The sequence below is a fragment of the Anoplopoma fimbria genome, chromosome 23, assembly GCF_027596085.1.
Source record: "Anoplopoma fimbria isolate UVic2021 breed Golden Eagle Sablefish chromosome 23, Afim_UVic_2022, whole genome shotgun sequence".
Classification (NCBI taxonomy): Eukaryota; Metazoa; Chordata; class Actinopteri; order Perciformes; family Anoplopomatidae; genus Anoplopoma; species Anoplopoma fimbria.
The window spans coordinates 12,815,986-12,830,405 of NC_072471.1; the positions used below are offsets into that span (position 1 = coordinate 12,815,986).

At 39.8% G+C, this 14,420-nt stretch overlaps 1 protein-coding gene across 1 annotated transcript; it reads right to left on the reverse strand.

Moving 5' to 3' along the window:
- Positions 1-10,141: 10,141 nt before the first annotated feature.
- Positions 10,142-12,995, reverse strand: LOC129112606 (cyclin-dependent kinase inhibitor 1B-like). Its single transcript, XM_054624776.1, has 3 exons — positions 12,372-12,995; positions 11,767-11,934; positions 10,142-11,344 (listed from the first exon to the last, which is right to left on the reverse strand). Exons 1-2 carry the CDS (start codon positions 12,760-12,762, stop codon positions 11,780-11,782), a joined length of 546 nt encoding a protein of 181 aa, XP_054480751.1. The 5' UTR covers positions 12,763-12,995; the 3' UTR covers positions 10,142-11,344; positions 11,767-11,779.
- Positions 12,996-14,420: the final 1,425 nt, after the last annotated feature.

Below are 14,420 nucleotides of genomic sequence, written 5' to 3' on the forward strand. Positions count from 1 at the left end.
GACTGTGTGGACAGATGGTTAATGTCCAGAGGGCAGATAGGTGGCTGCTGCTTACTATGTTGATTTGCTTCCTCTGTGATAGTGATATAATATCAAACAATTCTTACTGAAAACATGTTTTTCTAAGCTTTTTTCTTTAGGGAACCAGCCAAATCCAACATGTCTTTATGCATTTTAAACGAGTGAAATATATATTTGTTTATTTGTGAGAAAAAGAACTTGGTTCAGTGGTTTTCCTTTCAACAGTGATGTACTGGATGTGACATTTGCTTGTGGTTTTGCAGTAGACAGACATGTTGTTTTCTGTTAGAACTCGCTGTTTCCTCTCTCTCTCTCTCTCACACACGCACATACAAACACACTCTCACACACACACACACTCACACAAGTGCTTCACCAGTGCAAAGCTTATGTGCAGGTTTTGCTTTGTTTGATCGAACTGATGGCAAAATTCGTCTGATGTCCCCTTTGCATGTGTTGCGTGGTTCTTAACGTTAGTCGCTAGCTACAACCAGATAAAAGGGCTGCTTCAAGAGTGAAAGTGTGTGGGAAGTAGTAACTTCAGGCTGTGTGTTTGTGTGTGTGTGTGTGTGTGTGTGTGTGTGTGTGTGTGTGTGTGTGTGTGTGTGTGTGTGTGTGTGTGTGTGTGTGTGTGTGTGTGTATGTGCGAATGTGAAAGTGCATGGGCCTGCTAAATGTGTGGGCCATGGTATTTTTCATTTGGTCTTGGTATTTTATCTTATATTTGTTTACTATATTTTACCATTATCACTTGATTTTATTTATTTTATTTATTTTATTTATTTTATTTATTTTATTTATTTTATTTATTTTATTTATTTTATTTATTTTATTTATTTTATTTATTTTATTGTCACTTGTTATTTCATTTTGTTTCTTATGTACTGTCTTGCTGGCTGGTCTGTCAAAGCACTTTGTAAACCTTGTTTTTAAAAGGTGCTATATAAATAAAGTTATTATTATTATTATTATTATTATTATTATCAGTGACCCTACCACAGAAATTCAGAAATAATAACAGAGCATGCAGACATCTGACTTAATTCCTTCTCTCTGTATTGTCTCACACCCTCAGAAAACTTAATATCTGTCTGTCCATCTCTCAACTTGCAGTGTCTCCTACTCATGGCACACAGCACGGAATGATAAGCTAATAACCTGTATATACTGCAGGGATGCCAAGGTTATGCTATTAATAAAATGTTGCAAGTTGAATTCCTGCAACAAACAGACTTGCTTACCAATTATTTGAAACTTATTTATATAAAATATTATAAAAGCGTCAGATTAAGTTTCAGAAAAACACATATACGACTCCCACTTCTCACCTCCTGCTGCGGTTGATTATAGTTTTAGAGAATGGCCTACAATGTATATTTTCAACTTAGAAAATCAGTCACAATGCCTAATGCTTATCATCTCTCTCAGCAAAATGCTGACAAAAACCAATACCAGTATGAAGCTGAAGCAGCAAATGTGGGGTTTTAACATCTGTAAACTATCTCTCTGGGTAACCAGAGACAGCCAGGATAAATGTGGGCAGTGAAAGGGAGCGGGATGCGCTTCCCTCTCGCTGAACTGGACTCCCAACTGTGGTTGTGGTGGCACTGGGCAGCTCCCAGACCTGAGTGTGTGTTGTGTGTGTGTGTGTTTAACTACTCCTCCAAAATGAAAGTTGGAGAGTATTCTTGGTCGAGGGAGTGAACAGTCTTTCCAAAGAGAAAAAAGGGTTGCTTTTCATCAATATATTGTTTGGGATACGGTCTTGTTTTGAAGATAAATCCAATTGTCATGTTCACAATGTGTTTTATCTACTGTGAATAAGTGGTCAAAGTTTTCACTTGTCAGCTGAAAATTGTTTTCAAATGAAAGTTCCTTCACAACTATTAGAATTTATTTTATTTAAATTTAGCACACATTTTCCCCCTCAGCATTTATTTATCATAGCCTTGGTGATCCCTGACTTATTAATCAAGCAACATCATCAGATCAATATTGTTCTTTTCCAAATATTTGCCTCAGCTGTACTTTGCCTTTGTGCTAGTTAACCAATGTTAGCATGCTAATACGCTAAACCAAGATGGTGAATATGATCATAATAATACTTGCTGAACATCAGCATGTTAGCATTGTCTTTGTGAGCATGTTAGTATGCTGATATAAAGCGCTGTGGCTAAGTACAGCCTCACAGAGCTGCTAGCTGCAGACTTAGCCATAGCCTGTTACAATAAAGACAAGAACAGTGAAATGATGTTCTGCAGATATAAATACAGATAGGGGGCAAATAAAAAAACCCATTTCTTTTAAGTTCCAGCTAAGAGTTCATGGCCTTCTCCCGCTAGGATTTCAGTAGATTTGTCGGTCAGCTAGGGTCATCCATTTTTATTCACAGTCAAAACACGCTGGTGTCAGCTGCAGGGCAAGTTGGTCTTCCATGGAAGAGGTCAACTCTCTAGGGTAAGTAAATGACTTGCCAGTAGTTCAAACTCCCCCGACCCTGAAACTGCAACCTTTCACCTATCCTGCCCTTGTGTCACAACCTCAATATGTCTGCATGTATAGAAAGAAAGGGGGGAAAACATGGAGAGGAAAGTGTACGAGGTGGTGTCATGTCCCTTGTTAGCCACAGCACAGCCTTTTTTTTTTTTTTTTTTTTTTTTTTTGATCATTCACGCTTTCTTAGTCACATGTCCCTTGACATTCAGTGGAGACACTCCAATATCCAGCCTCTGCTATTGGCCTTATACCACCTCGGCAGAAGTTGTGATGACGACAGTCACATGCTAAACGCCTCTCTTCATATACTGTGCTATACATTAGGCACAGCAGGACAGCAATGTAATTATAAAACCTGCAGGTTTCATCCCATCAACAACAGTGTGTTCTTAGTCTAGCACGCTAAACTAAGATGACTAAGTCTTTTCACATGTTCACGCCAACATCATTTATGACTCCAAAGTGTTTTAGCAGTCTATGAAGTCCGGGCTGTTTCAAACCATTCCATTATACCAACTGCTCTATAAGATAACATTGGCTAGAAAATCAAATATATAATGGATGTACATTGTGATGTATTTTCACACTACACTGATGTGAAACTATTGGATTTGGACTTGGACAATGGTTAGTAATATGAAACATAAGTGATTTAAAGTGACTGGGTCAGGACACAGGTATATTCTTTTAAGTGTGTTTGCATTTTTAAGCTGCTCTGAGATGACTCAAACATGAAATGACAAAAAAAAATTACAATTTGGTGAAAAGCAGAGAGATAATTTGTTTTGATATTTGACTCAAAATTTGTGAGTTGTGAACCTCCCTGACCCTCTTTAAGAAAAAATCTCCCCAAAGTTACCTAATCACAGCACCAATCACAAACACATTAGAGGAGTTGGCTTTGCCCTCACCCTGACCTGTGAGTGCTGATACTTCCTGTAGCCACACGTCTGTTCCCAGGACAAACATTACTCACTGCAACAACAAAAAAAAGCTTGGGGGTCAACTGTTCAGAGATCATCCACAGCCAGATTTCATTTCAAAGCGGCCTACTTTTTCTCAAGTTGCAAACGCTCTTGTTAATATGTCGATGAGGTGATACACTGACCGATACATTGCACAGTAACCACCCACAGATCTATATTGGCAGCTTTTATTAGCCTGTCAAATACAACTATTTCTAACCAAAGCCAGATAATAAGCAGCAAGTATGGACGTCAGCAAATCACACTTCATACTTTGACAAATACATGCTTGTTTGTACAAACACACTAGAATGCAAACACACACACTTGGGAGTAATACTGTGGTTGTGTGGCCATCTGTCTGAGGCTCGCCTTCCATCTCACAACTGCCTGAAACCTTTATATGGTGCCTTGGTATACAGTCCAAAGACAAGGCCCCGAGTTATTTGCTAGAGCACGAGACACCTCAGCAGATGATTGTTGCCTTATTTCACCCAAGTTGTTCTTCTCTACTTTCAGACACACGTTCGATGAACCCTCAGGGCCATATGAGAGAAATCAAAGGCATGTGACCTGCAGAAGGATGGAAGAGGGGCTGCGTTTGTGTGTTCGTAAGTGATTGTAGGTCTGTGTTGGCCCTGAGTTCATGAAACAGCTTGTTTCCATTACATTAATACAGTGGATTCATCAATCATCAGACACACTTTCTGTTCATTTCTTGTATTTCTGACAAAGTAGTAGCAGAAGGAGCGTTTTTGCTGTTGTATTAAACCACGCTTGCTGTTACCAACACTAACCACAGGTGTTGCCACAGTAATGTCTACCTGAGCAGAGAATTAAGCCACACTCCTTCTGTGTGTGTTGTAATTAAAGCTTCTCTGTATCTTGTTTACATAGTCGGGCCGGCCGCACATAGTTTTAGTACATGTTCGTGCATGTGAGCGTGCACCATGGACTAGCTAATGGCCGCGCCGCTCTTCAGTGTGCTCATTTGACAGTTACAGCCCAGTGTGAAACATTTTCCCCCTCACGTAAACACTGGTGTCGTTGTTTGTACTGTTTGCGCTGTTAGCACCATTAGCTGCGAGCAGCCGACTCAGCTGTTGCCTTGTTCAGAGCCGTTAAGAGGCAATCGAGATGCTCCCAATCCAGTATACAGCATCTTTAAATTGCAATGTGAACAATGTCCGTCTACACAGAAAATTCCCAGTAATTTTATATCTTTTTAAAAGGCAGCTGTTTCTCCACGTTACCACAGGGCATTTGTGTTTGAATTTTTAGAGCACATAGCAGGCCTGTAATGTGTTGGTGACCCCTGCTGCAAGGCAAACTAAACAGTCCAGTGCTGTAGCAGCAGGCCAGTCAACATCGGAGGCCACACAGCCAGGCTGCATGAGTCACACAGTCCCGAGCAAAACCAAAATGTGTAAAAACTTCACGTTGGCAGATTAGTTTGTTTACATCCTGCACTGGATGTGATTTGGCCATGCTGCAGCAAGACACAGCCAAAAAGTCTGTCTTCTCTTTCCTCCCTTTAAATCAGCCCTTCACTGCCCCTTTCCTTCATTTTCTTTCCTTGTTCCTTCTTTTCTTTCCCCTCCTGACTATCTCAACTTCATCTCTCCCTCTCTCACCGCTGCCAAGAGCACATGACCATGAGGCAGACTGAAGCGGAAAAATATAGCAGCGCTGCCTTGTAAAAAAAAATTAAATAAAGAAAAAAATAATCTGACAAATTAATTACAACACCAAACAGATGGGGAAGTTGCATTTCCAGAATAAAACAAGACATGCTAAAAAAAATATAAAAAATGAAAAGCCCTTTCCACCCTCAATGGAGTTTGCCAAGCTATGAGCTCATACTTTGTAGGCCCTCTGTTGAATATCTATTCATAGCGTCAGCTCCAAGATGTCAGACTTTTATGACCCATTTCTCCTCTCGTTATCTGCAGCAGCATTTAGGGACCTGCTAATTTAAAGCTGGAAATATGGAAGTGTTTTCTCAACTTCGAAGCAAACTTTGGATGGCTCAAAGTGAACCGGTGTGTAGGGGGGGACTGATTAAATGCTTCATACTTCTTGAAACGTGGAGGAGACTAGTAAAAGTCAACATGTGGCTGTGGCTTCATTTGCATGAGTGGGTGTGTTTTTCACACCAAGCTAGAGAAGAATGATGAACAGGTCAGTCAGGGGTAACACACACATCTTCTAATGTCAGTGGTTTTGAGGTCATAAAGTGGTGTTGTCATATCTGCATCATGGCATACTATGGGAGTTTCTGCCTCTCTTCCTGCACCACCTTGATTTCAAAGGTAAACTGAAGGTCTCTCCTTCTCTAAATCAAGAGCAACATTCTACTAATGTTTATGAAACCCTAATATCCTCCAAAAATGTCAAGTGTCTTCGCTTGTCTTTTATGTTTCATGGCAGTATTTCCCAAAGTAGGCTACATGGGGTTGCGACAACAGGTTCACAATGTGCTGACAGCAACCAACAGTGCAAAGGGATGTCCCTTTTTAAAACCTCTGCTCCTTCACACAGGTGCTTTGAATTCTCCCTAATCAGGGAGATGTCAATCATGTCAGTACATGCCCACAGAGTCCTGAGAAGAGGTCTCATCAGGTAAACCAAGTGAAAACAGCTGTGTAGGTGAACTTAGAGTATGGAGTCAGTTTAAATTGTATCATAAATCATGAATTAAGGATTAATGCAAACATTTCACAGACAGTGACAGGTTATAATTTGTTCCCACTTCTAATGAATTCCCAGCATTTGTTCTTCCTTCTTTTCAACATCCTATTAGCCCTAAAAATATCAGCTGAGCTCTGATTCTGCCATTCATGGGACTGTTGACCAGGACATTTGCCTTCACATGGACACCAATCAACACAGTGTAATTGTAAGCACCTGAAAGTTCTGAGCCCCATCAGGCCCAAACAGCCAGCTGGACCTCATTGTCCCATTATGCTCGGCTGCGGTACTAGATTCAGAAAGATAATTTATGACAATTATACGTTAGTGTTACACCACAAAACTACATCTTATGTTAGTGATATAACTCTTGGTAGTTGGATCTTTGTAGCCACTCAGCTGGTTTGACTTTGTGAAACTACTTTTGCTTTATGTATTGTTTTCATTATAATGTAGCTGGTAACCTGAGAATATTCAGAGGAAATTGGCATTTCAATGACCAGAACTCACTGTCACTTGCAACAAACATCAGCTAAAAGCCACGAGTCAGTTCAACATTTTGGACTTTTCCTTACGAGAAAGACTTTATTTAACTGGACAAGCGAGGCTCATTATTTGTTGATTTAATGTACTCTGCATGCCATTTTACTATGTCTGATCCCTGACTGGTGTGACTGAATGGAAATGTATTCGGAGGCTTTCCATTCACCTTTCTGTTTATTTGGATTACAGGGTTCGTGTGCATGCTGTAAATGTAAAGTTAGCCAAAAGGCTAGTTTTAATCGCTTTTTAAATAACGTTAGACTAAAATAAAGAAACTAAAATGTTCCTCATAATTGGCATCACAAGCATGTGATGTTATTTAAGCAATAGCTCTCTTCTATTAAAGATTCTAAATAAAGGATTCAGAACATTAATTTAGAAGCAAACAACTACGCTATTTGCTTTGTAAAGTTATGGTAGACTTAAATTATGTGTATGTTTCCATTTATTGTGCAACCACTGTTAAACTGTCCACATCAGTAGAATGACTTTGATATCTACTTGTACATGACGGTGGAGGTGTTTGCTTAGCATGGCAAGGATGTTGCGCCACTTTCTGGTACCCGAGTTTCGGTTGCTTCAGTGTGTGCTTACCCTGCTTGTTAAACAATAAATAATTTAAGAAATGATTACAGCACATGTAGGCCACCTCAGTTGACATGTATGCATCTTAATTACAGTCTCTACTGAATTGAGACTTTATTATTATTTATAAAAACCTAGCTCTATGCAAAGGTAAAAAGATCTGCCTACAAACATCTTTAAAGTCCCTGAATAACATGTTGTATCTATTTAATTCGCACAAAACTGTTAAAACGACATGATGCTTAATGTTTTACAAGAGGTTACGTGCTGGACTGTTTCTTGGCTGGGGGAAGTGACTTCCTAGACTTCCTTGTCGCAATGTGAGGTTGGCTGGCAACCAGTGGAAACTCCAGGATCTCATGTTTTTCAGCCAAGAAAAAAGAGAATATGCATTTGTTCCCAGAATTTCAAATTATATTCCTATAAGTACCTGATTCAAAATATTTGCGTTCCAAAGCAGTACTGTTGGTGAAAAACATAATGATTCAGACAACATTAAAGTATTTGTGAGTCAATCAGCATTTCTTTTCATTTTTAGTTCTACTACATTCATATATTATGGTGTCATCAGCAAACATTTGGACAAACCTTAGCACACTCCGGTTGCAAATTATTAGTTTTTGCTTAAGTAAAGTTGCACTTAGTGTATTACTGTAAAAGCTGTGCATAAGGTATCCTTAAATAAATGTATATTATAATAAAAAAATGTAAGTACATTTAGTTATTAAAATTGACTATGTTAAGTATATATTAAAGGTGTTACCTTATTTGGAAATTGGTAGTGACTGAACAGACATTTATTTAAATAAAAATCTTCAAGTCTATTTAAGTATCAGTAATGTGCCCCTACTGTATATCTACTTAAATTGATTGATATTTTACTATTAGTGCAATACCAAATAAAATGTAATTGTACAAAAATAAGATCTCAAAGCCGCTGTTTTATGCAACTCTCTACTAAATACCAAATATCAGTATCATGTTGCTATTGCACCATTTATAGGGGTAAAACTGTTGATATCATGGCTGTATAAAGAGAATGAATACAGTGATGAAGTCGGGGTACCGTTTATTACTATGGAAGCTGATCATAGCGTCCATAGAGCATATAAAGCAAAATAAGTTTGTCTTGGGGGTATAAAATTACCAAGATCTTCTGCTTCCATTGGGCCCATAGAGGAAGCTCACTAGCGCTTCCTTTAACCCCACCTCCCACCTGCTCGGCCTTGGCTTGCTCACATGAGCAGTTCATTATGCCTAGGGAAATTTCTCATATTGTAGACTGTTCTGTCTGCTTCTCTCTGAAATCTTTTGTTTTTGCTTTTTCTGAAATTCAGATAATATTAATGCAGGGAGTGCAGTTAGTGGCAGTGTGGGCTCCACAGTGACTGTAAGAGCTTGAAAGAGTAGAAGCGGGGGGGCGGGGCTTAGGAAGAAGTCAACTGTGCTTCTACTTCTCCAATTATGACATCAGTGTCAAGTGCTTCATAAAATGCCAGTTGGCGGCGCTATTGCATTCATATCACTACAAAAAACAAATGATAATGTGTTTTCCCAAAATTTGATTGAACACTATTAAGTAGTGCACAAAAAAAAGACGAGGGACCAAGTTCGCAAACACAAACAAACAGGACTGAAGTAGCAGAGATAAGATCCCAAAACTATGGATTTTCTTAATGACAACACTTATTTTCAGTACCTTCCAAGACAGCATTTTTGTGAATGATGATACATTTTTACATTCTGCTGTCATTTAACATCTCCTGTGTTCAAAAGTAACAAATGTATGTTGTCAAAAAAGAAAAAACAATGTGTTAAAAGTGTTGTAATCCTCTCTCAGAGTTTAGGAAAAGGGCATGAGCTCACTGTTAATTACTGCAGACTCAGTCAGAGCCAGTATGAGATATTAAAGGAATAGCTCTCTCTCACTCACTCACTCTGTGTTTGACTCCTACACGTTGGTATCAACAGGAAAAAGGCAGCCAATGAAACTAATTGGGTGGTGTGTGGTTTATGAAAAGAACAGCCTGTACTGTCCCGAGCTCCCTCCCACCGCTCTCTGACTGGCTGGCTCCTAAGTGGTCTGCTTTTCTTCTATCCGCTGTGATTGGATCCAGGGAAAGCCAATAACTAAAAACTTTTTCACCCCCCCTTCTTTTCCTCAGGACATACCCTTGTTGTTTTCAACTTTGGAGGCAGAGCTGGGCTGAGACGATCCAGCACAGTCACTGCCTGCACTCTGGTGCTGTGTTTGCACTCTAGATGTTCACGGTGTGCTGGATTTTAGTCCAGCCACACACATTACATCATTTTATTATTTTAGTTTTATTACAAAATACCAAATATTAGTAGGAAGTTCCTATTGGCAAAGTATGGGACTGGTGTAGAAATGCTTTTGGTAGTTAGGTTTCCAGCCACAAACTTTCAGCTGAATTTTTTATTTCATATTCAAATGTATATAGTATATGGTCATGTAGTTATTAGTGGTTAGACTGTGGATAAGTTGTGGTAAATACTGATCCTATCAGTGCTGTGTCATTCCTCAGACTAAAGAACTAATTAAACCTCTTTAATAACATGGTGTATCTCCATCAGGTATTTGTGTAAACGATAATAATCATTACATGATTATAGTGATTATTATTTCTGTCTGCCAGTTTAAAGGGCGGAACAATTTAAACCTAAAGTAGGTTTGTTAAGGGTGAGGTGGTTGTGTGCTTAACAATCAAAAATAATGTGCACATGCATTTATTACACCAGCGTTTCTTTTTAAATCAATCAACTTGCCCATCGAAGAAGAAGAGAAAAAAGTACAAAACACACAGGATATAAAATCGATTATTAGGCTCAGTTTTGCAACAGTTTATTTCTCTTAAAAACAATAATGAAAATATATATTTACAAAAAAGTTGCTTTGGGAAGCTATACATACACCCACAACAAAAAGCTCAACATAAATAAGTTAGTATAATTTTTTCAGTGTTTTTGAAAAAAAAGGGAAAAAAAAGGCACACAGGTACACTTCAAAGTTTTACACCAAATGAGGCAGTGTCACTTTGTTTTTCTGCCCTCAAAAAGGAGAAATTAAAAATAGTGCAATTACATGTTCCACATGAATTCCACCACAAATACAAATCTTTGATTCACATATTTGCATAATAAGTAGCCCGGTGATTTTAACATATTTAATCTATGTTAACTTGGGCTACACCACTTGTAAAATGGGGTGGATTATGTGACCCAAAAGCCACTAAAATATGAATTTACCCAATTCAAAAATAAAAGCTAATTCTTAGGATTATTAGCAAATACTGTTAAAATTTGGTTGGATATTGCTCAGCAGTTTTGCCACACACACACCCCTCCCCTAACCCCCGAACAAAAGGCACAAACTTTGGTGAAAAAAAATAAAAATACTAAATTGTCAAATAAAAATTGTGGGGGTAAATAAGGAGACCATATTTGCATGTAAACTTTATCTTTCATGGCTGTTCCCAGTTAGATGGACCCTCAACTTACAGTGTGGCCATCTGGGCCTTCAAAAACAAGATATGTAACACTGGGACAAATAAAGCCATAGAAAAAGTGAAGACATTTTGTTTCCACACAACCCTGACTTTTGAAATCTGCATTTTTAACTTACATCAATTACCTGAATAAATGATACAATATGACCATTTTAACAAAATAATATTTCTCTTTTGGAAATTGCACTGCAACTTCCCGAGTCAAATTCACACACTTATTCAAATACATTTAACAAAAGTATGAAAAGCACAATATGCTTTTTTTATGTGCTACATCTGAAACATAGGTAGTAGATAAAAAATGAGCAAAATTCCATTTGCACACTGCTACATTGTCTGCTGCTTCTGAGGCAATTTAATTGAAATGAGTGCCAAAACTTGATAGTGTACATATTCAGTGCTTGTGCAGCCTCTCCTCCTCCCTTCTTAAGGAAAAGACTGCTTTTATATTTTCTCTCCCATCTTTCAGATGATGAGAAAGGCTACAGTATTCCACCAGCAACAGGTCTCCCCGCTCTGTGGGACATGAAAAGGAAAGAGGCTGTTGAATGGTGCAATTGAAAAAGCAGTTGCTCATGCTTGATATCCCTCATGCAGACACACACACGCACACACACAGGGAGAGAGAGAGAGAGAGAGAGAGAGAGAGAGAGAGAGAGAGTGTGAGTGTGTGTGTGTGAACAGTCATAGCACGAAAGGTTGTGAAAGAAAACAAAACACAAAATGCAAGTTTGAAGGGCTGATGACGTGTAAACGCTGTCTGCGGGACAGAGTTGCGTTATCAACTGTTACTGATGATAAACAAGAACACAAAAGTATATTAGCGTCCAAAATAACAGCCGATTTTTTTGGGGGTATTTTACACATTGAAAACATGTCTATCATGATCCATTCAGAAAACGCCATTACAGTGGGATAGTGAGATAGTGGTTTCTGACCTAGCACTGTTTTTCACTGGTCCTGCGGGCTCTCCTCTGGCCTGCTGAGTCTCTCCTCCACGGCGTTTACCGCCTGACTTCCTGCACCGTGGTCTTCTTCATCATCATCATCATCATCATCATCGTCGGTATGCGACCTTTTACTCTGAGTCTCGTCGTCGCAGGATCCTGGCAGACAAATTAAAAAAAAAAAAAAAAAAAAAAAAAAAATGCACGTAGAAAAGTTGTCAGGCTGTTTGTGTAGATGTAGAGCTGCACGTTCCCTTTAAACAGCACCTGGTGTCCTCGGCAGGCTCCAGAAATTACAGTGAACAGCCCGAGTTATAAAAAGAAAAAAAAAAAAAATGTGGAAAACTACACTCTATTAATTAAGCGCAACTTTGGGTCCCATTAACAAACGTACATTACATTGCCAACCTCAATAATAATACTACTACTAACACTAATAACACTATTAAATGACTTTAACACCTGTAATACAAGTCTCAGTCTGCTCATATTCGGGGTTGAAACCTTCCGGACACAACCGGTGCTATCCGCTCTCTGCATTGCGGCACAGCGCGACAACATTTGGGTAAAAAAACAGTCTCAGTAAACCAAATCACCTGAAGCTCCAGACCGCCTCTTCCTCGCTCCGGTGCTGTCCGGTGGCCGGTCCTCCGCGTCCCGTCGGCCGGTACCGTCCTCCCGCTGGGGCCGCTGTCTCCCGTGGGGCTCCCTGACGTAAAACTCCGGTGCGTCGCGGTCCTCTTGCCAGTCGTAGTTGCGCGGAGAGAGCGGTCTCTCGTTGACGGGATCAAAGTTATACGTGTCCGTAAAACTCTGCACCTCTCCCTGTATCGACGCGTCCAAATAACTCCGTATCTCCTCCGGGTCCGGTGTGCCGAAAAGGGTTCTGCGGACCGGGGGTCTGGCGGTGTCTGGCAGCCGAGCGTCCACCCTCTCCACTGTCGGGCTCGCATTGGAAAGGCGAACGTCTGACATTTTGTTGCACATAGGGGTCAAAAAATACACAAACAACAAGCGAAAAACTTCTATTTCCAAGTAGTATTCCTTTTTAAAACGCAAAGTCACGGGGATGATGCGCGCATACTCCGCGCGCGTATCATCCAAAAACGCGTCCGCGCAACAAAAAAAAAAAACAAGGGAGTAAAGCGTCTCCAAGAGCGCAGGGGCGTTTAAGAGAGCCACTCCTGTCAAGCCCGTAGTAACGCTGATGAAAACAACAAGTCAAGTCATAACAGCCAACATGGCGTTGGAGGGAGCAATGAGTGAAGAAGAAAAGTTGACATCAATGACTATTTAAACAGAGAAGGCGATTCATTGGTCTGCGCACAAGGACCGCCCATTGAGCTCTTAAAGTCGAACAGGGGCAACAACACAGAGCTGGATTGGATTAACTCTACACATGAATATGACCCAATTAATCTGTTTGATTAGTTAAATACTTAAAGAACAAAAGGAGCAGAGGCTGTGGCTATAAAAGGGGTGCTCATCGTGCTGTATCTTTCCATTAGTACTTGATTTATCACAGCAAGCTATCCGGTTAGACATTAACTGAAAAACCCACAGCTCAAAGATATAATTTGATCTCATTAACAGTCATTTGTATCTCTGTGTTCATGCAAAGTTAAATGAAAAAAAATGTGATAAGAGCACAATAATGGAAACAGCTTTATCTCAGTGCAAGAGTTCAGTGTGAGGTCTTGCTGCAGAGTGGTAATACTATCACAGGAATCAGTCGTCAAGCGGTCGTACAAGTGCTGACAGATATTGCATGATCTGATTTGGTGTCACTGAAATGGTTAAGGCCCACTTGACTCAATCTGTAAATACATTCAGGTACAATTTCAAGGCTGCTGAAGGACAATGAGACACTAAAATCAGGTTTTATGCAGGAAAATAACAACAACAAACAAAAAAGAAAAAGCACAAATCTGCCTCCTGGCATCCGATGACATCAGCTCTCTTGCAGAAAGCATTCCGTCATTGTTGGCACGGTGCCTATCGCTGTCAGACTTTGCCAGTGGTGCCACAGAGGTGGTTTGTGTGCATCACTGGTTGTAATTGCTTTTGTGTGCTTGGGAGTTTAAAGGGGAACAAAGAGTGCTGCAACTTAAAAAAACCAAACAAATAAAGACCTTGAAATTCCCCACCATTTCCCTCCTGCGGTTTCCAGTTTGCATCTTAACAATTATTAACTTAGGATTTAAATTGGAGTTATTGCCAACACTTAAGTTATCAAATGTATTTTCTGTGCATCCCAGAGCTGCATAGGAATCCCAGATAATAGAGTGAATGCATCTGCAATAGTAAGCACTCCTTGTGCACAGGAGTTCAGGATGTCCCAACTTAAACTCAACAGCGAATGTCGCTCTGCATTCCTCTTCAGCATTCCCAGAAGAAAAAAAAAGCACTGGGCCTGCCTTAAAGGCCATGCTGTTTCAATTAGGCCTCGAAACGTCAAACATCTCGTGATGAAAACAGCGAGGCCATCTGTTGTATCAATGTTATCGCCGGGATCACACTTAATCCATAATGTGTTTATGCTGCTTCAAACTGTGCACGGTGTTGTACAGAGTGATCCCGGAGATCAAAACAGATTTTGATCAAAATGATTAAACGACAAGCGAGAAAGGGGGCGAGAGAACATT

Excerpts from the sequence above, each read along its gene's own strand:
- LOC129112606 (XM_054624776.1), bottom strand. The coding sequence starts at position 12,762 with ATGTGCAACAAAATGTCAGACGTTCGCCTTTCCAATGCGAGCCCGACA. Across the intron at positions 11,935-12,371 it reads GAGGCGGTCTGGAGCTTCAG|GATCCTGCGACGACGAGACT; the intron begins GTGATTTGGTTT and ends TTTGTCTGCCAG.